Source organism: Centropristis striata, chromosome 9 (genome assembly GCF_030273125.1).
Source record: "Centropristis striata isolate RG_2023a ecotype Rhode Island chromosome 9, C.striata_1.0, whole genome shotgun sequence".
Taxonomy (NCBI): domain Eukaryota; kingdom Metazoa; phylum Chordata; class Actinopteri; order Perciformes; family Serranidae; genus Centropristis; species Centropristis striata.
The window spans coordinates 11,320,929-11,346,055 of record NC_081525.1 but is presented as its reverse complement, the minus strand read 5'-3'; the positions used below and the strand labels follow the sequence as shown (position 1 = coordinate 11,346,055).

The 25,127-nt window shown below is 37.7% G+C and overlaps 1 protein-coding gene across 1 annotated transcript in view; it reads right to left on the bottom strand.

The window, feature by feature from the left end:
* ptprfa (protein tyrosine phosphatase receptor type Fa) overlaps window positions 1-25,127 on the bottom strand; it is a 248,912-nt gene that overhangs the window by 188,536 nt on the left and 35,249 nt on the right. Inside the window, exon 3 of the mRNA XM_059340745.1 lies at window positions 4,251-4,396. Within this exon, the coding sequence (XP_059196728.1) occupies window positions 4,251-4,396 (146 nt within the window). The remainder of the gene's footprint in view (window positions 1-4,250; window positions 4,397-25,127) is intronic.

Here is a 25,127-nt window from a genome sequence, read left to right as displayed (position 1 = left end):
TAGATGTCACATAGAAGTGGTGTACATAGGCAAAGTTCTGGTAATTTTCAAAGCTGGAAACTTTCAATGGGAATTAACAGGAATTTATGTGAATAAACAGGAATTTATGTGAATAAACAATATTTATGTGAATAAACGGGAATAAATGGGGAATTTACAAAAAGGGAGCTTCAATATAGTAGTTGGGGAAAATATATTTTAGCATAATCTTGACTAAAACAACCAGATTTCATGCAAGTACACTTGAATATCCGCTATTCCTCAATCACATGCACACAGCACACTTTTTACTTTTTTATTTTTTTTAATGGGTGGGGTCAGGGGTTTGAGCTATATTTAACTCAACGTTCCTGTTTTTGTTGTTCAACAATGAAAGACCTGTACCATGTGGGCCAACATAGCTATAACACATTTTTAAGTGAGACTGGGTTGGGATGTTGCATATCTGGAACACTTCATAGCTCAGAAAGCAACTGTTGGCATGTCTATGGCCAACCTGATCTTCTGCCTGCTTGGGTTTCTTGCTGTGTTTAACTTCTTTAGAGCAATATGTAACGATAATAACCCAAGTTTTTAACCTGAATTACAATAACCTGCAATGTAGGACCTGAGATGGTGAAAATAGAAAGATGGAGCTCTCACAGAGTTAAGTCATGTTGTTGGAGCAGCTGAAGGAGGATGTATACAGTGATGAGCATGAGTGGATAACAGGTATGTGAGGGGCTTTAGGAATGTTGGGGGAGGGGGGGCGACCTACTGCGGTGTTTCCGACCGACAAGTTAGTTATAAGGAATCACATTCTCCTCCAATAAAGAAGATGCAGAGTTGCACACTGGGGAGGAATTCATTTTGAGGAACAGTAAGATCCAAACACAAGAAAAAAAGCTTTAATCATATTAAAAAAGTTTGAACTTTTTCATACAAATATTAAGTATTTTTAGCTGGATTCTAAGTCTTTACACATGACTCCAATCTGCCTTTACAGTGCACAAAGCTGTTTTAATGGAACAATTTTAACCTCTCTCTGACTACTGTCTGCTACATGTCTACACAACACAAGGCTGGACACTTCCGGTCACTTCCGGACACTGAACATTTTCCAACACTGTGAAATTACTCCACTACAAGTAAAAGTCCTGCGTTCAAAACTTACTGAAGTAAAAGTAATGACAGCGGACGGTGAAATACGTAAATAAAGCTTGTTTTTCGCTGCCTGTACACACGACCTATACTGACGTTTTTGAGGGGAGAACAGGCTGGTTGTTACAACTGTTTGTACTGTCACACTGAAAAAAATACAAAAAGTAAATATGTTTCTGAAAATCCTAAGGTAGCACCATACAACCGTCTTCCAAGAGGATTATTATTTGGTGTTTTAGATGGACACAAATGCTTTCAATTGTGACAAAAACATCTATTCTTTCTACTGGTCTAGATTATCTTACTGGTTTATAAATCTCTTAATGGTCTTAGTCCAGCCTATTTATCTGATTTACTTTTATCCTATGAGCCCTCGAGGACCCTCAGGTCTTCTGGGAGTGGCCTTTGAATAATACCGAAAGTTAGAACAAAAACCCACGGTGATGCGTAAATTTCTCACTGTGGTCCACATTTGTGGAACAGCCTCCCTGAAGACCTGAGGGCATCAGAGACACTTCAGATTTTTAAGAGCAAACTTAAGACTTATCTTTTTAATTTGGCTTTTACTTGAACCATTTTTAGAGATTTTTCTCCTCATGCATCTTAGTGTTATAACATCTCCTCTTTTATTTATTTATTTGCTACTATTTATAAGTCTATATATATATATATATATATATATATATATATATATATAATTATGCTGTACTTCTTAATTATTTATTTGTTGTTTTTATCTTTTTTATCTAGCCTTTTAAAAAACTTTTTATTGTTATTATTTACTTTTATTTTTTATTTTATTTTATCTTACCTTACTTTATTTTTTTATTTTATCTAATTAATTTCTAAGCTGCCTCCAGTGTTTCCTCACTACTCCACGTTGAGATGGCGCTTCCTCAGTTTGTGCTTCATTTATAATGGGATGGGCGGAGGGTGTTTGCTTGTTTCTATGTTTTGTTATTATTATTATTATTATTATTACTTTCTCTTTTTTCATGTAAAGCACTTTGTGCTGCATCTATCGTATACAAATAAAGTCTGATTGCTTGAAGTCTGATGCTGGATTTATCAGTCAGGAGACTGAATAACTGAAAACTTCCTCCCTGCACACCAGGAAGCCATCAGTTTGTTTTATGCTGAGCAGACAGGTGGAAGATAATTCCTATTACTCACAGCTCCATCGACGCAGGACTCATTTTGACTCACTTCACTTGAAGTCATGTGGGTTGGCTGGCAGCTAATGAGCCTTCCTGCTGCTCCACAGTTTTTACTATCCTATTAATCAAGCAGTTGTTGTGGGTGTTAAGTCCACGAAAGCGCCGGAGCACGACTCCTTCATGACGTCACAACGTAAAAACGAAGCAGCATCGAGCCCTGCTGTCTGCTTTTCTCTAAAGTTTTGGCCTTTCCAGAAGTTTCCATGTCCAATTTAATGCATCAACCCTTTTTCAGTCAAGGTAAAAATAAATAAATAAATAAATACAATTTGTAGATTTTTCTAATTTTGCAGCGTGCATTCAGAATTTTTAATGCAATCTTTTGTGTTTACTGTTTTTTGTGTTTTTTGTAATTTCTTTGTGTGCTTCTTTGTGGTTTGTGTGTGAGTTTTCATGTGTTTTTGTGTGTTTATATGTGTTATTTATGTGTGTTTTTGTGTGTGTTTTTTGTAATTTTTGTGTGTTTTTTGTAAAAAAAAATATATATATTTTTTGGTGGGTTTTTGTGTGGGTTTTTTTTTTAATTTTGTATGTTCTTTGTTATGTGTGTTTTTTTTAATTTTTGTCTTTTTATGTGTGTTTTTGGAGTGTTTTTATGTGTGTTTTTTTATTTTTTAAATATTTTTCTCTGTCTCTCTTTGATTAGACCCATATAAATGCAGAGTGAGACACTGAAAAAAGTATAACCTTGCTCAAACTAAAAAAAATTATGTCCAGACATCACATCTAAAATATTTGACTTCATAGAATCTAAATTGAGCAACTTCTTATGACCTGATTATTTTATGTTGATGTTAACAATAATACTTCACTTGACTCAACCTTAATTCTTTGCCTTGATCCAAATTATTTTCTTAACATTTTAGTTATTGAACCAAACTAATACATTCAAATTTAACCAACCTAATATATTCACTTTTAACTGAATTAATGTTTGCATTGACACCAGTTAATGTATTTACATATACCCAAACTATATTTTTCACATTTTATTTGACTTAACTAATTTTTGTTTCCCACCTTATAAACTCTATAAAAAAAGACACTTGGCCAACAGATTACATAAAATGTATTGGTAACGCTTTATATTAAGGTCCTTGTAATAACCATTAATTAACAATTAATAAGGCCCTTGTAAGTCCTTACACGACGCTTATTAACATTACTGTGTGTTTATAAGCCTATATAAGTGTTAATAATGGCATTATAATACAGCTAATAGCAGGCTATAAGAGATGTATAATAAGAACATTAATAAAAGCCTCATGAGTATCTTATAATTCTTCATAATAGCATTACAAACACCCATAACCCACCCATTCTGTCTTTGCCATGCCTTTATTAATCTTTTGTTTGCTTATTGATATTAAAATATACTTTATTGCTCATATATTTTAAGTTAACTATGCACTTGTTAACAGTTATCTATGCTTTTTGCAGCTAAAGGGATCTAAAGCGAGAACAATGCCTTATTACTTGTTAATTAATGGTTATTACAAGGACCTTAATATAAAGCATAACAAATGTATTTATAAATCTTTAACATATGAACTATATGCAACATATTACATACACGGTCTGACTGTGCAGTGTGCAGTGCTTTCGACTCAAACTAAAAATATTACCTGCAGGTCATGAAGAAGAAAATAAAAACTTGAGAGGAATCAAAAACTTTGCTTTGGGTCCTTAGACATATATTTAGTTCAGTATAAATCAAACCTGATGTCTCTAAATGCAAAAAGAATGAGTTTTACAATCAAATCAATAATTTTATCCTCTTTTAAATGCCAGTTATTAGTTTGAATGAACAACTGCATGTTACACTTTTTTCAGTGCAGGGAAGTGCTCTCACACATCAGCCCGGGAGCTTTGAGGCCAGCCCTCGAGTCCTACCTCAAAGCGCTGAGAGCTGACTTTCTTCCCCTTCTTCATCCAGGTGATGCGAGGTCTGGGCTCACCCACCGCCTGGCATACGAACGACGCCACTCCCCCTGAAATCCCTGTCTGATCATCGGGCGACTTGATGAAGCTGGGCATGCCTAGAGGAGTGAGACAGCAACACAGAGGCACGGGGAGAAAGAGAGGGAGAGAGGATAACCGGTATTAGATGAAGAGGCCTGACAGAGAAACAGCTCCAGGCACCTTACAGGGTTTTTACATCTCTACATCTGCTGCTGGTCTAGCAACAATTTGTTCCTTTAAAACAGGGGTGTCAAACTCAAATACACAATGGGCCAAAATTTAAAACTTGAAGAAAATCGTGGGCCAACATTGAACAAATAAACCTTTTATAAAAAACACATCAATGTCATTAATTCATTAAATAGAAATTAAATAAAAATCCTATGCCTCTTTTCTATTTGCATCCTTCTGATTTAAATATGAAAATAAACTTTTTCAACAGGTTAATAAATTTAGAAATAAAATAACAATAATAAATGGATCAAGTAGCAAGAAGAAGTGCATAAAGAAAAGGTAAAACCTATTGCTTTTTGGTAAGGGGTAGCTCGGAGACAGCTCTAGCTTGAGGTTGCTATGACGACTGTCTCTGAGGAGCGCGTTTCTGGGTTCTGTCCTGATTGACGTGCCAAAACAACAGCAGGGCATTGTGGGCATTGTGGGATTTGTAGTATTAGCGGTAAATGCGCCGTATAATACCGGCGGGTCAGCTTTTATAGTACAATAATAATTTTGGTATTGCCTCGCAAATTTGGCCCGCGGGCCAGAGTTTGACACCCCCGCTTTAAAAGGTGTGTGTAGCCATAACTACTAATAGTAATCAGTGTTGTGCATGGATAATAAATCATATTTTCACTGCTCTGGTCATGCATATGTCAAAGGTAGTGGTGGAATGTAACTAAGTACATTTACTCAAGTACTGTACTTCTTTTGAGGTATTTGTACTTTACTTGCGTATTGCCATTTTATGTAAGGTTATACTTGTACTCCACTATATTTTGAGGCAAATGTTGTACTATCTATTCCACTGCTTTTAGATGACAGCTTTAGTTACTTTTTAGTTTGAGATTTAACATAAAAAACATGACGGCGTATTAGGGCCAAGTATGAAAAAAAAAAATATTTCGAGACAAAACTCGCAAATTTACGAGATTAAAGTGGCAAATCTACGAGAAGAAAAGTTGCAGATTTACGAGATTTAAAGTGGCAAATCTTTAAGAAAAAAGTCTCCGATTTGCAAGATTAAACGTGGCAAATTTGCGAGAAAAAATTGCAGAATGATTAGAAAAAAAAGTTGGAAAATAGTGTTTTGTCTTTGTCAAGGAACCTGAACACACCACAGACGTCGCCCAGAAAGCAGGGGATGGCACACGGACACGTTAGTGAAGAGAACACTATTTTTCCGATCTTTTTCTAGTAGATTTGCCCCTTTAATCTTGTAAATTTGAGGGTTATTTCTCAAAATATTACCCCCCTCCCCGGATCCGTATCTTTTTTTTTTTCATACTTGGCTCAAATACGCCGTCGTAAAAACATGATACATTTAAAGTTATTAAACATTTTAAATGAAACCTGTTAACTGAACCCTATCTTTGCTAAATTAAAACACTGCTTACATTAATGCATCAATACAAATAATCTAATGACAGACATAGAATATATTAAAACAATAGACTGAGTCTGTTCTGCATAACGAGTACTTTTACTTTTGATACTTTAAGTACATTTTGATGCTGATACTTTCATACTTTTACTTCAGTAAGTTTTTAATGCAGGACTTTTACTTGTAGTGGAGTCATTTCACCGTGTGGTATTAATACATTTACTGCAGTAAAGGATCTGAATACTTTTTCCACCATTGATCAAAGGCAGCCGTTGTTTCGATGAGTAAGTCATTGTTGGTTCAACCGATTGATCGTGTGTTTAAGCTTTGTGTTGTAAGATTAGCGTTTGTAGAATCGTAGAACCTGTGTGAAGTGTGTCTGTGTTTGAGTAGCAGCCGTGTCGGTGAATGCAGTGTGAGCGCACGAGTGAGCAGCAGTGTGTGTGCGTGTGTGTGTGTGTGTGTGCATGTGAAGTCAGAGGTAGAGTAACAAGAAAGAGAAAGAGAGCGTGACAGTGTGTGTCAGTGAATGCAGTGTGAGAGGACTGAGTGAGCAGCGGAGCAGAAAAGAGTTTTAAGTTCAGCGGTGTGTGAAAAGAGAGAGCAGCCATCAGCTGTTCACCCCGCGCCCATCCTGCTCATTTTAATAGTATCATTAACACATTATAAATTAATATGTTTCTAAGAACTCTGGAGGACTGCTAGATACAGTTTGGACTGTAATACCTGGATTTGATGGAGATGTTACATCATCAAACTATACATTCAGTTTGCATTGGATAGCATCTAGAGGTGTGAATCTCCAGAGGGGAAAATCCTGATACTTGAGTCACGATACGATATTATCGTGATTTTAAGCATTTTTTGTAATTTGGTGAGTATCGCCAAACAATATTTTGCGATTTAACTGTTTAACTGCTTTTTTTGTCCACAAAATTAAATTCAATCAAGAATTGTTTTGTCAAATAAGAGAAAATTCTCAGTCTATTCATCTCACTTCAGTCTTTTTATTTCTCCACAATGAGAGTGAAACCCACAGACTGACCAACAAAGTATTCAGTCAAACTGAACTGATATCAAACATGTATGGACGACAACAACTGCAGCATTTTATCAAACTTTCAAAAGGTTTGAGCTTCACTGCTCTGAATTTGTTTTTGTTTCATTAGAAAAAAATCCAACTTTGCAGCGATATTTCAACAACTTCAATTACATTACATTACATTACATGTCATTTAGTTGAAGCTTTTGTCCAAAGCGACTTACAATAAGTGCATTAAACCTGAAGGTACTTGTCTTAGACCACAGGAGTCAAGTACATAACTTTCAGAGCCATCTGTAATCGCTACAGGAGTGCTTTACTTCCCCAAATTCCCTGACGCACATTCCTTAGGTCTTCTAGTTTCATATGATACCAGTATATCCAGTATATTCCTAAAACTGAGCCCGCTACAGCCTCTGGAAAAGAAAAAAAAACGGCAAAAATACAAAAAAAAACCTTGCTAAATATCGATACTTGGCGGCCATGAATTATTATTATATTCACAGAGCAAAATATTGCGATACTATGCTGTATCAATTTTTCTGAATATAAACAAATGTGACCCTGCAGTGAAACTTATAATGTACAGTATAGGGTCCACTGTGTTCGAGTAGTAAGTAATACACTGATATTCATTTTCTGTACATCATCTACAGCACCTTGACTGCAACATTTTCAAAATGTTTCGGCTGCAATGAGGAACATGACTGTTCCAGGCAACAGTTCAGTCCTATTTTTCCCAGCAGGAAGCTTTATGCAGGCATGGCAAGACATTTTCACAGTAACTCTTGGCAAGTGATAAGTGTGCTCTTTAAAGTTCAATGTGATTCAAAACCCATTACTGCAGTCGGAGCCAAGAGTTGCTCCCCAGGTACGCTTCCATGCTAATCCAGTCATACAAGCTGTACACAGGTTACTGTAGGGTTGTGATGCACAGCAGAAAAACGCTGCCCTTTACAGCACTGTGCAAAAATAAGTTTGCATGTCAGTCAAGCCAGTACACAGGGTTTCATCGGAGATTTCGAGGAGGCAGAGGAGGTGGGTGGAGGAGAAGCAAGTGGATTGCACGATTATTAAGCTATTTATTTCCCATGACTGCTGTTGGCTGACCCTGAAGCTTGACTCTCAGGCTTGCCGGGTCCCTCGCCTCTCGTCACTGCTCACTGTGAGTTGTCTCTAACGTGCATTCTTAGCTGACCCTTTGCTTCCTGTTTCTCTCGGGGTTGTTAGCTTGGAAATACTGTGGGCCATATTCAAACAGTGAAATCAAAAGTGGTAATTCAACTTGCAGAGTCTTAAAATTAACACCAACATATATTATTCTGAGTTAAAATTACACTTTATTAGGGCCGGGACTCGATTAAAAAAATGTATCTAATTAATTAGAGGCTTTGTAATTAATTAATTAATTAATCGCATATAAATATTTGACCTGAGAACAGTGAGAAGTAATTTTTTTCCCATGGATTTTTAGTATACCATTGAATAATGACTGAATGCATAAGCTTAAGCAACAAAAATATAGTTTATTTTTGTTCAAGTCCAACAGACCAGTGCAATTTTTGCAGTCAAGTGTAGCAATAGCATGTTTAGATGCTAGCTGCTATATTTTTAGCTTTGAGGTGATACTTGAGGCTGGATGTGCTGCGGTGATATGTGCATTCCTTGTTGCATAGCAACACAACCATGCTCTTATTGTCGCTTCCATCTGTTCGTTTTTTGTAACAAAATGTCCCATCATCCACGGGGCCAACCAAAGCATCTCATCAGCTTCTTCCTTCATGTTCACTGTGGTTTGTTGTTGTCTGAACTCATGAATGCTAGTTGGTGCTCCAGTATAATCGGTCCGCCTGAAACTCATCCAGTGAGAAACGTTCCGCGGTGCAAAAATAGGTGCGATTAAAATGCGTCAATTTTTTTAACACGTTCATTTTTGTGTAATTAATTCATCTTAATTAACACGTTAAAGTCCCGGCCCTAGTTAATATTTTAACTTTTTAATTGTGTTACCTATAATACATCCACAGAGTATAAATAATAATGTATTTTAAACACCAAGTTGTGTTGTGTCCTTGGGCTAGGAGTGTTCACCTCATTCAGTGTTGTTTTATGACACATGAAAGTGTATTTTTAACTCTGAATTGTATTACTTGGTTTAACTAGGAGTGTTAATTTCTAAGACAAGAGGTTTGGCCAGGAAGAAGAAAATAGAGAAGCAGCAGCCCACAGGAGACATAAGTGTCTGGATGCATAATAAATCCATAAAAAGCATGCCATGCATGGAGAGCCAGCCTGAGGACGGGTTTCTTTTCATGAAGAACGGGAAATATATTTGTAGGTGAATGACAAGATTAATTAAGGACAAATATGAGATTATAACACATACATCGTGGCTGCTTATTAGTGCATTACACTGCCAAGTGAACCATATTAAATAAAGCATATTAACGTTAATATGGTGTAATAAACAAGAAGCACACCCTCTGTTCCCATCCCTAATAATCTTGTTCTATGGCCACGTTCCAAGTGTTTTGGGACAAGTTCAAGTCATGTGTCAAGACAACTGAAAATATGTTTAAAACAGGTCTCAACTCAATGGATACAAATAGATGCATATTAACTTTAATATGGTTTATTTAGTATGGTTCACTTGGCAGTGTAATTCGCTAATAAGCAGCCATGATGTATGTGTTATAATTTCATATTAGTCCAGCTCCCAGCTGGGAAAACGGGTACCACACGGCACCAACTCTTTGCTGGTCTTGTTGTCAACTCCTCAGTAAGGAAAGTAGCTATTGTCGGTCCTAAAAGTCGCTAGAAGTCATTAAATGACGTCATCGCCTAATTTGCATAATTTACCAAGTGCATGTACTTCTAATGGACGCTGTAGGAGTGAGGACTAACGTAGTGGGAAAGACAAAAAAAGTGAGTAAAAAACACCCTTTATGTTATGTTTAGAACTGCAAATGCAAACCTCTTAGCGTCCAGTCTGTAAATCGCACATGCGCAAAGTCGCTGCCGGCTGGTTTACAGTCAGAGTCTCTTTTGGGTCACTTCTGCCGGTCCTGAGGCCGGATAAAGGAGGAGGGTTGGAATTAAGACAGAAGACAGTTCTAAACATATTTAGGGTGATTATTATATATTATATACCATTACAAGTACATGCACATGGTAAATTATGCAAATTAGACGATGACCTCATTTAGCGACTTCTAGCAACTTTTAGAACAGCCAATAGCTAATTTACTTACTGTGGAATCGGCAACACTGACTCTTGAGGCTGTGGAAAAGAACCAACTGTGAACCAGCACTAGCACCGGCCCTGTTTCCTTCCTGACCAAATCTAGACTCAAGTAAGTCCGAACAAGTCCAAGTCTCAGATCAGTCAGAACAAGTCAATGGAGACCACGTGACTAGTCTGAACTAAAGCCTGAAGGCCATGAGGGTGAATGTTTAAATGATAAGGCATTTGGACATTCTGAATAGCATTTCCAATGTTGCGACTACAACAGTAGTGGAAGTCTTCAGCAGAATGTCATGTTTTCTCCTCTAATTTTTGAATGGTTTACAGCTTATTAGGGGGATAACTGGATGCAGTGATATCTATCTTTGAAGCTGGCTGATGCTTGTTTGATATGACTGATAGACACAGAGGGGAAATTATGACTGCCTTCTCCGGTGGTTTAATTACAGGCTACTGAGAATAAAATTGTTTTCTGCAACAGATTGGTACCAATGTAAAAATACTGTATTAGTATTACTAAAGTCACCTTCTCCTCTCTATCAAACTATAATGATCCTGGTTTATTTTGCTTACAGGAATGTGTATGACATGTTCTCAGCCTCGCTTCTTTGGCATGCTTAGAATTTTTTCCCTCACCATGCCACCACCAAATCTACCACCACCATCTCCAAGAAATCACATACTGTCAATTACAGACTCAAAATCAACTGAAGCCATATGCTGAAGGCCGGGCCAGCATCTGGAAACTGCACTACAAACCATATTCTGCATACAGAAACACAATTAAGAGGCAATTTGGAGCAGGAAATCAATAAAGGGCCTGGAGTCTGGCCTTTCCATTATTAATGAGGAGAAACTGGGCTCTTAAATTCCTTTAAGCTCATTCTACATGTATTTATTGAGTGATGTAACAGGACAAACAATCCCCTACAGAAATGTAATATATGCCTATATACTAAATTTCCATATATGAAATGAATGTTTATATATATAGAAGTAAAAACATATGTACAAACTATATATGAAACGTATTGAAAACAATTAGACATTGGAACAATTCCAGATGTCTAGGCCATACAAATATGTATGCTTATGTATGTATAATACATTACTAACAGATGTATCGTATAAATATAAATAATAAATAATAATAATACATTGATATTCATTTTTCTGTATTAGAGGGATTTACTTCGATGAACCCAAGACGCTCCGGCCGCAGGTTGTGTTTCATTTTATCTCAGCTGTTTTCCTTCTCATGGCTGCTGGGTAACAAACTTCCAGTACACTAAAAGCTGTTTCTAAAAAACATTTGAGGCAGGAAATATTCAACACTGGAGCAGAATCTTGACTTCTATTTGATCAGCACTGCCCAGTTTGTCAGTTTGATCTAGTCTGCCTCTGATTTGGGACTCTAGCACATTGCTGTCATATCATATCCATCATTATGATGTCCTGCTGTCCATAGAAAATGAATAGGATCGGTCAACAGACTTAATGGATCTCCACCATAAGGTGCACGTACGATGCATATTGAGCAATTCATGAATATATCTGTTTGTTATTCTGTTTTTACAGATTGTAAAGGTCTCTCAGGTTCATAGATTGGAAGCCAAAGAGTAAAAACACACCGGACAAAAAGTCTGGTGTCATTGCAGGCCTTTTATTCGGTCACAGGTTAAGTTATGCAGCGATGGACTCAGAGTGACACAGCTCTCGTAGTATCCCAGTCAGAATCAGCCCTGATTTTTGTTATAATTCACATTCACATCGGGGCGGCTGTGGCTCAGTTGGTAGAGTGGGTTGCCGACCGATCGGAGGGTTGGTGGTTCGATCCCTGACCGGCGCAGCCTACATGTCGAAGTATCCTTGAGCAAATTGCTCCTGATGCTGCGTTCATCGGTGTGTGAATGAATTCCCAATGGTGGCAGGTGGCACCGTTTAGGGTAGCCTCTGCCACCAGTATGAATGTGTGTGTGAACGGGTGAATGAGCGCAGTCTGTAGTGTAAAGCGCTTTGAGTGGTCGAAAAGCGATATATAAGTCCAGGGCCATTTTCATTCTTCTACAGAAGTTGGACTTACACTCAATGCGAGTTATATTGGTCAGTTTCTAATGACATGGACAGGCCAACAGCTGTTCAAGTCTCGTCGAAGGTTGTGATACACAATGTGTGTGTGCTGTTCTTTTTACAGACGCGTATCTATGAGCTACAAAGCCTAAACAACACAACTGATGTGAGAAGATTGTCTCAGGCTTGTCCATGAGAAAGACAAGCTACTATCTGCCTTCTTATAATTATTCAAATTTAATAAGATCTTATTTGGCTTCCTGAAACAGAAATGGCAGACAGGACTGTATGAGGCTATAATGGTTGGAAGAAAACAAGAAAGGGCTGTCTGAGGCGGAGAACTCTGACAAGGCAGACTGATCCACTGCACGGACTGAGCAGAGTAAAAAACTATTAATCAGTTGTGTCCATCCCGTCTCTAAATGTGAAGTGTGAGTGTGAGATGCAAGCTGCTTGTACAGCCACTGAGATAACGAGTTGAAGATTGCAAATGTTATAAATCTTAAATAGTATTGTATTGCATACAGTGCACACTGAGCAATCCAGAACTATGTCCGGCTGTTATTCTGTTTTTACATTTTTTATTTGGCTTTCTGACAGAGGCAGACAGAAAGAGACATGCCGTATATGGAGGGAGGTTGTGTGGAGCCAGGGTGTGTAAACTGGCTGCTCACAGCTAGAGAGTGAGTCAGATTGAGAGAGTTATCCTCCCCGACTGCAGGAAGTGTTCAGAAGCCAAAGATTGAGTCAGATTGAGAAGGTTATTGTCGCTGAGGCTGCAGATAATGTTATGTTGCTCTCTGACAGGAAATGCTTTCAAGAATGGCACCAAACAACCTTTCAGACAACAAGACAATAGGGTCTGTCAGATAGAAATGTAAACAGATTTGTATCTGTATTGGCTACAATGTTTATCTTATTTCTCCTGGTCACCAAGGCCTAGAAGAATTTTCTATTATTACAATTATTGTGGTATGATGTTACCACATTTTTGTGAAATTTGATTTATTTTTTGTTTGTCATATAACTATTCATACATTGCAGTGACATCACTGGTTGAATATCAGTTATATTTAAAATGTATGATAGAAACGACTGTATTGAAGCCATTTTCCGCCAGGTATTAAAATAAAATTTAAAAAAACTTGGCTTTAATAAGAATTTTTTGCCCATATTAAGTCGAAATTACAAGAGGTACAAAGTCATGTCTTTTTATCTCATAATTAAGACTTTTTTTCTTATAATAAAGATATTTTTTATCTCATAATTATGACTTTTTAATCTCAAAATTACTTTTTATCTCATAATTATGACTTTTTATCTTATAATTTTGACTTTTTTATCTCATAATTAAGATTTTTTTGTCTCATAATTATGACTTTTTTATATCATAAAAGTTACTTTTTATCTTATAATTTTGACTTTTTTATCTCATAATTATGACTTTTTATTTCATAACTATGACTTTTACATCTAATAATTATGTCTTTTCATCTCTTAATTCTGACTTTTTAATCTCATAATTACGACTTTTTCTCTCATAATTATGACTTTTAATATTGGCAAAAAAAAAATCCCAACAAAGCCAAATTTTCATTTTTATTTTTATAACAGGCTGAAATGGGATGATTGTGCTGTAAAATAAAAAAAAATTTGGATTGGCTGGAAAAAAACAAACTTGATTGTGCATTACAAGGTTATAACAGGTTATCCATGATTTATCAGAACTATCACCTAATCATTTGGGAATAACCAAACACATTTAATCTACCCCTCTCTAAAAATATCAAAATAATGTGTGTGTCTGGAACAAACACACAGTAGATGAGCATGGTAACCTGGTTACATACTATGTCTTATCTCACAATGTATCTCTCAGACCAGCTGCCTTATACATACAACCTCCTCCAGGCTAGAGTGAATAATTGGTGGAATAAAGTGTCTTAGTTATGAGCTCATCCCTTCCTGGGTGAGTAAGCCACAGTAAACAGAAGATGCTGCTTTTCACCACACTAGTACAGTTCCTGTTCAAAACATGCCCAGTCGAAAAAGGCTGCTCAAAGCCTTCTCAGGAACCACTTTTTCCAAATTACTTCACACTGTGTTTCCTTGGGTCAGTGGGTGAGCAATACACCAGCCATGACATAGTTGCATCACACCCAATTTCCAGCCACTCAGAGTTAGAAACACAAGTGAAATACACACTAGTTCACAGGAAACACCAGACGCAAACTTTACCATGGGCAAGGCAGGCAACTGGCACAACTAAAAATAAATACTGATTCATGGTAATATTCAAAATCTGGCACGGACAAAATGTGGTGTACCTTTTGTCTACTAATCACCAATCACGAAGCTGGAATCACCAGAGGCCCCACAATACGATTTTATCCTGATATACTACTTTAGTCACGATATGAGATTATTGTGATTTTAAGCATTTTGCATAGCATTTTGTACAGTGAGTATTGTGATACAATATATTGCGTTTTATAACTGCATTTTGTGTACACAAAATTAAATTAAATCAAGAAATGTTTTGTCAAATAAGAGAAAATTCTCAGTCTATTCATCTCACTTCAGTCTTTTTATTTCTCCACAATGAGAGTCAAACCCACAGACTGACCAACAAAGTATTCAGTCAAACTGAACTCAACTGATATCAAACATGTATGGACGACAACAACTGCAGCATTTTATCAAACTTTCCTCAACTTTCCTAACTTTGCAGCGTCATTTCGACAACTTCCCAACACGACGCACATGGTGCCTACAGATTCATAACATCTTCTAGTTTCATATGATACCAGTATCTCCTGCATATTCCTAAAAATGAGCCAGCTACGGCCGGGAAAAACAAAAATGGCGTAAATGCTGACACTAAATAAATGCTAAATATCGATTCTTAGCGGCCATGAATCGATATAATATTGCCACGCAAAATATCGCGATACTATACTGTCTCGATTTTTCCCCCCACCTCTAGTTGGCTGTCAATGACTTTTGGCACAACTGATCAAAATGTATGACAGACAAAGTGGTCTGTGTCTGTCATAATTAGAAATATATTAAACAGTGATTGCTGTTACAGCTCCTATAATGTGCAAATTCTTAATACCAAATTACCATTTTATATAACCATTTTATAGCCACCCTCGCTTTCTTTTTGTGTTGTTTTTTTCTTATTCAGCTTTTTTTGGATTACTGCCTACTGTTTTTGTACTGTTTTTGTCCTGTTCAATACCTGATTGTTAATACTTAAATTAAGACTTTTACTCTGAGTTTGGTCATGCATTTGGGTTCATTCACTGTGTTGGTCCAGTCAGCATAACACATTTTAGTCATCAAACAGGCATAGGGCCAAAATGCAAACTCGTGGCACAAAATGTGTGAATTCAAACTCACTTGAATTTGTGTTTGGAGTTTGAGTTATGATAGTTATTTATAGATGTCAGTCCAATGAGGGGTAAGCAGGTGGAAAATGACTGTGGTAAAGGACACTAAAATGACAGGGCCTTAATACTATTCCTAGGTCACGACTATTCTTCGCCAAAACTATTCCTCAACAAGTTTACAGCCTATTGTTTCACGTCTCATTGTCACCCACGGCAGCACACTTGTCTTACAGGCCTGTTTCTCATTTGGGCTCAAGAATTTAATGGTGTCTAGGCATGCAGCCAGGCAGTCAAATGTTGTGTGAGGCGGAATAAAGCTGTGTTTCAGAGGCAATTCACGATGACAAGTGACAACAGTTTCACACAAAGTGTCTTCTCCTCGCAGAGACTCATTAGGCTGTGGAGTTGAGGGGGTGCAGCCATGCAAATCAACCTCTTATCAGTCAAAGTGACATATAAACAATCTGGCTCTCTACTTCTGGACACCCAAGGTAGAGACACTGCAATGCCTTTCACAGTTCCCTTGCTAACCTTCCCCTGAGGAGAGGGAAGCTCCACATGCACAGATCTGCAACAACAACACAGGCTAACATGGGGAAAAAATATATATTGAGTATTGCAGAGGTCAATAAAGTTTTAACAAAACAGCGGTCATTAATGCAAATATAGGCAGAATAGAATGATTCTACTGCATTGTACTACTGGAGTAGCATTACTCCATTTGTAGAAATAACATCACTTCCCAATCTTTCAGTTTATATTCAATGCCAATGTCCAGTGTCGATGCAAGAAGTAAGATGCTATTTACAAGTGCAATATGGTAAGAGGTTAGTTTTCACAGCAATCTTGCATATTTAAGTGTGTTTTGTGTTTAAATAAGTTTTGGATAAAAATTAAACTCGGCAATTCATGCTAGCAAGGGTTGATACAGTAAGCTAGTTTTGCTCAAATGAATACTCTTGTATTTCTGTGTGATTTATAATTGTTATTGCAAATTTCAGTTTGCAAACTGTAGCTTAATTTAGCTCTAACTTAATTCTCAGCTCATTGGTTTATTGACGTACGGCCGCAGAACTGAACGCTCGGCCGTGTTTCAGTTCAGTGAGTACTGATACGCAGTAAGAGATAAAAATTAAGATTAAAAAAGACACAGATTGATCAAAAATTGCACGTGACCGACCAAATTCTTAACCACCATTAATCGTGTGTCAGTGTCAATGATGTGAATGTATTGGATATAAGAATTAGTAGTCACTAGATCAAACAAGACTCCAATCAACCAAATGTGTCGATCACCACTGAGTGCGTGCAGCACGTGAAACTGCCTGTAGGAGTGAATGAGAGTAGTAGGATGCTATTTACAAGTGCAAGATGGTAAGTAAAGTGGTGGCGGACGGGTTGGTGGATGCAAGTTTAGCAAAAAATTTAATTCCATCACAGAACTGCAATAAATGTTTTCTTTTCTTTGCTATCCCTAACTTCAATTGTTTAACTGTAGCTGACTTACTTGGTCTTATAGCTTAACTTTGATATCAAACTTCATATCACTTTCACTTTATCATAGTTGTACGTTTTGAATTACATCGGCATTTAACTTAAAAAATGAATTGAACATTATGCAAAATCGTCCAATAATATCGTACTATCATTCTAAAATAAAATATTACTAGAGGCGTGAATCAGCAGAGGCCCCACGATACGATTTATCCCAATACTTGAGTCACAATATGATATTATTGCAATTTGAAACCTTTTGCAATATGGTGAGTATTGGGATACAATATATTGTGATTTAACTGTTAAACTGCATTTTGTGTCCACAAATCTTCCGTCTTCAATCAAGAATTGTTTTGTCAAATAAGAGGAAATTCTCAGTCTATTCATCTCACGTCAGTCTTTTTATTTCTCAACAATGACAGTCAAACCCACAGACTGACCAACAAAGTATTCAGTCAAACTGAACTGAACTGATATCAAACATGTATGGACGACAACAACTGCAGCATTTTATCCAACTTTCAAAAACTTTAAGCTTCACTGCTCTGATTTCTTTTTGAAGAAACATAAAAAAAAAGCCTAACTTTGCAGTGTTATTTCGACATCTTCCCAACACAATATCCTGACGCACACTGACAGCCAGTCTGAACGCTAAATATCGATACTTGGCGGCCATGAATCGACATTATATTGCCATGCAAAATATCACAGCACTATGCTGTATCCATTTTTTCCCCTCACCTCTAGTAATTAACCTTCCAACACCATTAAACAAAAAGTGTCTAAATCTTGTGGTGATGTTAATTAAGATGCCCTTATTAGTCTCACAGTGGGGAAAATTCAAACTCTGCATTTAATCCATCCTTTTTTACACACCAGTGAACACACCATTGCAGTGGGCAGCACATTTCTGCTGCTGTGTAGGGGGGTTAGGTGCCTTGCTTAGGGTCTTGCTTCAGTCCTTAAACGGCAGTCCTGGGATTCACACTGGCGACCCTCCAGTCACAAGCCCTGTAGAACCTGATAATGTAATAAATTCCCGATAATGTAATAAAAATCTGCACTTGAGTCCATTGAAAATGTAATAAAACCTGATAATGTAATAACTTCCTGATAATGTAATAAAGTGCATTTCCCAATAATGTAATACACTTTTTTTTTTACCAATAATGTAATAAAGTATAACATTAATGTGAGGTTATTACATTATCAGGTTAGCCTTCATTTCGCAAGTCCTGATAATGTAATAATTCCCCAATATTGTAATAATTTAACAGCAGACCACCCATTACTTGAGTTCAAGCGGTGATACTGTGTAGGCAACTCTAGCTCAAGAGCTCTAGCGCCACCAACAGGTCAAAGTTGAATGTTTATTAACTTTTGACTCGTTCATCTGTTTTTTTAACAAACGAGGTATCCATGACACACGAATGCATTCAACAGCTTCTTGAAATCTAAAGGGGCTTGGTGTTATACTTTATTACATTATTGGAAAAAAGTGTATTACATTATTGGGAAATACACTTTATTACATTATCGAGAAGTTATTACATTATCAGGTTTTATTACATTTTCAATGGACTCAAGGGCAGATTTTTATTACATTATTGGAGTTATTACATTATCGGGAATTTATTACATTATCAGGTTCTACAAGCCCCATTCCTAACCTGTAGGCCACAGACTGCCCATGTTATCCTATAAGTTCTGAAAGAAGCAAAACAAATATAGCATGTTGCCATGATCCATCAAGCGAACAAACTAAAGGATGGAGGTGGGACCAAACGCTTGCTCATTGAGTTTCAGATCACAACTCTCCTGCCCTATAATACAGAAAACCCTGCCGATTCCCCAGTGCTGCTCTCTCCGGGGCCTGTCAACACAACCTGTCAGCTGTGCACCACCGGTAACTTTCTGCTTCCAGGGTGTAACAGAGAGAGAGAGAGAGCAGGCAGAAGTCTGATACATGGCTTCACAGAGGGAAGACAGAAATCATCTCTGAAGAGCGAGCGCACTTCTTTCACAGCTCAGATATACAGTGGGAGCAACTTACAGGGACACCTTGACATTTCTGACTTTTAGTTTTTGGCACCAGGCAATTTTCACAAAGTGGGAATAGTTTCTGTGTTTGGTCTTCACTAAACTCAAAAGCTGGTTTGTCAGCCCCACAGTCAATGTTCTATTACTCGACCAAGCAACAGGAGAAATGGTTCCATACCAGATCTGCACACAGGCATGGTCGTTATGGAGCCAACTGGGAGTGAATTTTACCTATAGACTGTATGTAAATAATGAATGTAGTCACCAAGAGGTCACCAGACTCCTTGGAGTGTCTGTTAGTCCAACCAAACGCTGAACAAGACATTTTTAAATTAACAAAATGTTCAAACAAACTGTTATTGAGTGAAAATACCATTCGGAAGGTTCAAAGTTATGAGACCAAACCGGACGAAAACAACACAACGGACAACACAAACAAGTTCACGGCTGTTAAAAAGTACACGTTGCCATGGATACGCATTGCTATTCTTCTCTTCTGATGACAGCTGGCCTTGTTAGCGACCTGTCAATCAAAGGTAGCCACGGCCCAAATCATACGATTCTTTGTCTTCTATTTTCTTCTAAATTGGACCATTATTTACACTATTAACATCAAATTGTCTTGAAGAAGATTTATTACTGGCGATTGAGACCAAAGTGTCTTCATGATAATTTTTTCTGAGGTAATAAATCAAGTGAAAAGTCGTCTAATTTTGTATTGAGATAGAAAGGACCCAAATGCTTCTGCAATTGCCGTCAGCGCCCCCCTGTTGGAATTTTTGGTAAAATGCAGGCTGAAGGCACTTCCCGGAGTTTGTCGCCTGATTGCACAACTATTTTAATTCCAGCCCAAAGTCCAATTTTTATCAACAATAACAATTATAGGCTTAGACTTTCTTGCAAATTCAGCTCCAAAATCAATCAATCAGATCAAAGGTACTGATGATTTGGTTCAAAGGCTGCTTTAGGAGTCTTGGTATGGTGGAAACAGAAAAATCAAGACTCGGTCAAAACCTACTAAAGCTGAATGTGTTTGGTCAATGTGATGTTGTGTGCTCTGTTTTCCAGGAATAGATAACGGTAGTGTCTATTGGGGCGTTAGGAAAAAACCTGCCAACTCGATTATCTATTACGTTAACGATCAATTAATCGATTAATCGCTGCATGCATACATGGGCAAAATGAAAGATATATATACGGTACTATGCAAAAGCCTGTTTTGATAACGGATGGTTTTATTTTGAAAGGACCAAAAAAGACTGGATCCTGTCAATCGTAAAACTAAATCAACTGAGATTAAACTGTAAAGATAATTTCAAGGAATTCAATGTTTTATGTTTTAGCCCCCAAAGAGGCATGAGGTTAGTTTTCACAGCATTCTTGCATATTTAAGTGTGTTTTGTGTTTAAATAAGTTTTGGATAAAAATTAAACTCAGTAATTCATACTAGCGAGGTTTGATACAGAAAGATAGTTGTGCTCAAATGAATACTCTTGTATTTCTGTGTGATTTAAAATTGTTATTGGAAAAATTTCAGTTTGCAAACTGTAGCTTTAACCAACTTAATTCTCAGCTTATTGGCTGATTGACGTATGGCCGCAGAACTGAACGCTCAGCCGTGTTTCAGTTCAGTGAGTACTGACACACAGTCAGAGATAAAAATTAAGATTAAAAAAGACACAGGTCAATCAAAAATTCCACCATTAATTGTGTGTCAGTGTCTATGATGTGAATATTTTGGATATACGTAAGAATTAGTACTTAGTCACTTGATCAAACAGGACTCCAATCAATTAAATGTGTCGATCACCACTGAGTGCGTGCAGCGAGTGAAACTGCCTGTAGGAGTGAATGAGAGCGTGAATAATTGTCTGTCTCTATGTGAAAATCCCATACAATTCTGAGAATATATCACAGGATTCTTTCAATCCTTTCACAAAGAACAAACCAGCTAACTCAAAAACACATTTTTCCAAAAGAGGAAAAACAAGCGCTTCTCCAATTCAGTTTTATGACTCGATAATCCATATGTCAATCCTGTGACAAGAGCAGTTCCTCTTAATGAAGATGAAGATTTACATTCTCACGCACAGATCAATTGACACCCTTATCAATAGCAGTCAGCCTCTTCAGACACTGCAAATCCAATATATTCAGCTGAGCCCAGGTGGCAGGCCCAGTGGATCTATAAAAAGCAGAATAGTAAATGACAACAGTTGAAAAAGTCCTTCCAAAAATAATTTCTGAAATGAACTTAAACTGAGTGATTGATGGTTGTAATGATGTGAGTGTATGTTTGGGTGGAGGTTGAACTTCTCCGCCTTTTGTTTATGTGATATTCAGTTGCAGTGGACTGTCCCCAGTGGAAGCCTCCACTTACTAAACATGCTTAGTGATAGACATAAGGCCTTTTCATAGTGCGGTCCCACAAATGTCCCGCTATATTGCCAGAAAGATCTGTGTCAGCTCTTTTGCCTTAGGGCGCTTATAGTGATCCCGCAAAGGCGTGATTTTTGTGCCCTTTCATAGTGCGGTCCGGCGTCGTGGAACGAGGTGGAAGGAGACGATAATGAAGTGAAACAGAGCAGAGTAGCAAAGTGCTAACAGGCTAACAGCTAGCTCTGTAGTAGTACAGTATGTATGTGCTGCAACAGCATGTGTTCACTTAGCGACCTCTGTTTGTTTACAATAAGCACCGGACACTCTGTGCACAGTTAGCATGCCGGTTTGTTTACAATAGAGGGTTTTCACGACATGTTATCAGACCGGCAGTCGCCATATTAGAGGTACTCCGCACAGGCACTGAATTTAGATCCCGAACGTCATAGGTTGTACCAATAGGCCAGACCGAGAAAAACATTTGGAATATTATCGACTTCCAAAAGTTATTAAAACCAGGGAGAGGAATGCCAGAAGTTATCAGAGGAAAGGAGTCGCTTATGGTTGGCAAAGCTCACTTACTCTTGTTAGGTAAGTGACATGTTGATTGCAGTGGCTCATAACAAATTTTCTAGTGTAATGATAATTCACAGCCAATAAACCTTAATTTCTCCAAATATCGCACCTTTTCTTTTGGTCCAAGTCCTTCCCTATATGCCTTTGTATCTTGGACGCATTCTGATGAGCTTATATGCTGTTTAGACATGGCTTAATTCACTTGAAGTATCCAAAGCGCACAATTCTCCATTGTACTCCATTCAGTTAACACCGAGTGCCCCCAGCATCCGGCCTACCGTCAGGAACGTGACGCTGGTGAAAGCCTTTATAAGCGGCGGAAGCTGTGCACAGTTAGCGGCGGCAGCAGCAGTTGATTCGATGACTGTCGGACCAAGTGGGAGGTGTGTGTTAGACGTCACACGTAGCGTCAAATATTCTGCCTTGCAAGGATGGCCTGTTCATAGAGGTCCCGCTTCCAACAGTCCCACCAATTTTCCACCTCTGTGGCTACCTCTGGAGGCGGAAAATTGGTGGGATCACTTGATCTCTGCATCCTGCTTCTGGTTCATAGTGCAGACGAGACGTTACAAAACAGCACTATGAATGGGCCTATGGAGGCATCTGATAGTAGAATGGAGAAGAAAGCAAGGCAGAATTTTATATAATATTATAATAATATTAATATCATTAAGATGTGCTTTTAAGTCCATAAAGCCAAATAAAATAGTCTTGGCTAAACAGCCATTTTACGTTCTTGTTTTCACCCACAATCTAATAGCCACAAACAGTCAGTCCACCAGGCAAAGACTCGGTAATCTTAACTTCCACTTGGAGAGCTGGATGCAGAAACACTGCTGCCACTTGTGTTTGTTCTTATAAATAATACATTGTTCTCTCCTGCTCCTTGTTCATGACCCACAAAATTGCCTCCCACACAAGTGTGGTAGCAGTACCCGCACGCTGCATGAAAGCTGGAAGGAGGAGGCAAAGAAACAGGGAATAAACTGATTCTATTTTGCAAATCATTATGTGTATGCAACCCTCGGGAGTTGCAAATCCAAACACAAGCTGTGTAGGGGAAAAGGAAGGTTACAGAGTACTCGCCATAGAGTGAGCCCTGGCTGCATGAGAACATTGTGAGTGCTTGAATACAAATTTTAGTCTGCTGAAATTATATTCTTGACTCTCAGGAGCAACGAGGGGAAAAAAACAGCAACATTGTATTTCAGAAGGCAAATTCTGATTATTACTATCTTGGATTACTATGTTTACATGTCATTTTGGTAAAAGTCATGATGATTGGTAATCAGCTAATTTCAGTTCTTGTTCACCAGAATTTACTGTTAATCTTGTGACACAATCCAGGTGGCAAACATGACATCAACTGCATCATTCAGTCATGTAAAGATTAAATACTACACTAATGCAGTCACGTTATCATTTTTTATTTATTTTAGCACCTTCATGAAGATGCCCAATTGTCACAGTACACTTAAATTCCTACCATCTACCAACATGTGGTCAGACCCCATTAGCGCATGTTAACATCTAGGTCTAAATGTTTAGGCAATTATTTAGGCAACTGAATTAGTCCTGTCATCTTGAACTGTCAATTCCTCAAATAATTGACAATTGATACTTCCCTTTCTTTCCTTTAAATAACAATATATACCCTTTTTGAAAGTGAAAGTAAAACTTGAGCTCTAACAACCTAAACATTTGTTAACCTGACTTTGCAGAGAAAATGTGACTGCAAATGTTGCCACTTCCATTATCCGATTTTTTTATGCTGGAATTAAACAACCAACTATCAATGACTGACACAGAGGGTCATAAATGAAAATGTTCATGAGACTAGTGCATCATGTTATTGTTTTTCATATGTGTGGGTTGACATTGACCCATGAGTCATGGAGGACTCTGCCCTGCAACTGTCAGAATTCAAACATGAAGCATGACTGATGTTGGTGCTGTGAAGTAAGTCTCTGGCATTGTACTGATCTCCTCAGAACATCGGATTGGCTCTGATTGGACACATGTAGACTGCCATGTCTCTCAGCCAAGTCACAGCACAAAATCAGGAGTCTAAGTGTGTCAAAACTGACACACTGACAAGTGACTGACTCTGACATTAGAGGCTATGAATTATAGCCTCAGCTCCACTTTTCACAAAAGTTCCAAAGACTCACAGGAAATTATCTGTGCTTCATTTACACTTGGCACTCCAAAATGAATGTCAAGCTGATTCTTTTTTATCTTGCAATTACTGAGGGAGGTCAATGTTGGTTATGTTGCGTAATTCATCAATCAATCACCATTCATAACAAGACTAGGTTGAAACATAGTATATGGCTGACCGTTTGGTCAATGCGATTTTGTGCGCAAAGTGTTACAGGAATACTTATGGGTGTTTTTTGGTGTGAATAATTTTGTGCATTTCATGGAGATCCCCCCCAGGGGTGCAAGAACAAAATTACATAATTCAGAATATTGATTTTGCACCACTCTGTGCTTGGGCCCTAATAATTGAACTTGGGCCTTTTAAAAGGAACTGAGTGAAGAAAAAACACTGTCCTTATAATATAAATATATAAAACATGTTTGAAAACATGCATGCGCTGCGGTCCCATCACTCACTCAGCCACAAACAGGCATTACATTACATTACATGTCATTTAGCAGACGCTTTTGTCCAAAGCGACTTACAATAAGTGCATTCAACCTGAAGGTACTAGACATAGACCACAGGAATCAAGTAAGAACATAACTTTAAGAGCTAACTGTCATCGCTACAGGAGTGCTATATGTTAAAGAAGAAAAGAATAGAAAAGAAGAAGAAGAAGAGCATTTTTTTTTTTAAATATATATATGTTAGGTGACCATGGCTTAACCGAGGTATTGTTGGAAGAGGAAGGTCTTCAGCCTGCGGCGGAAGATGTACAGTCTGTCTGAGGTCCTGATGTCGGTGGGGAGCTCGTTCCAC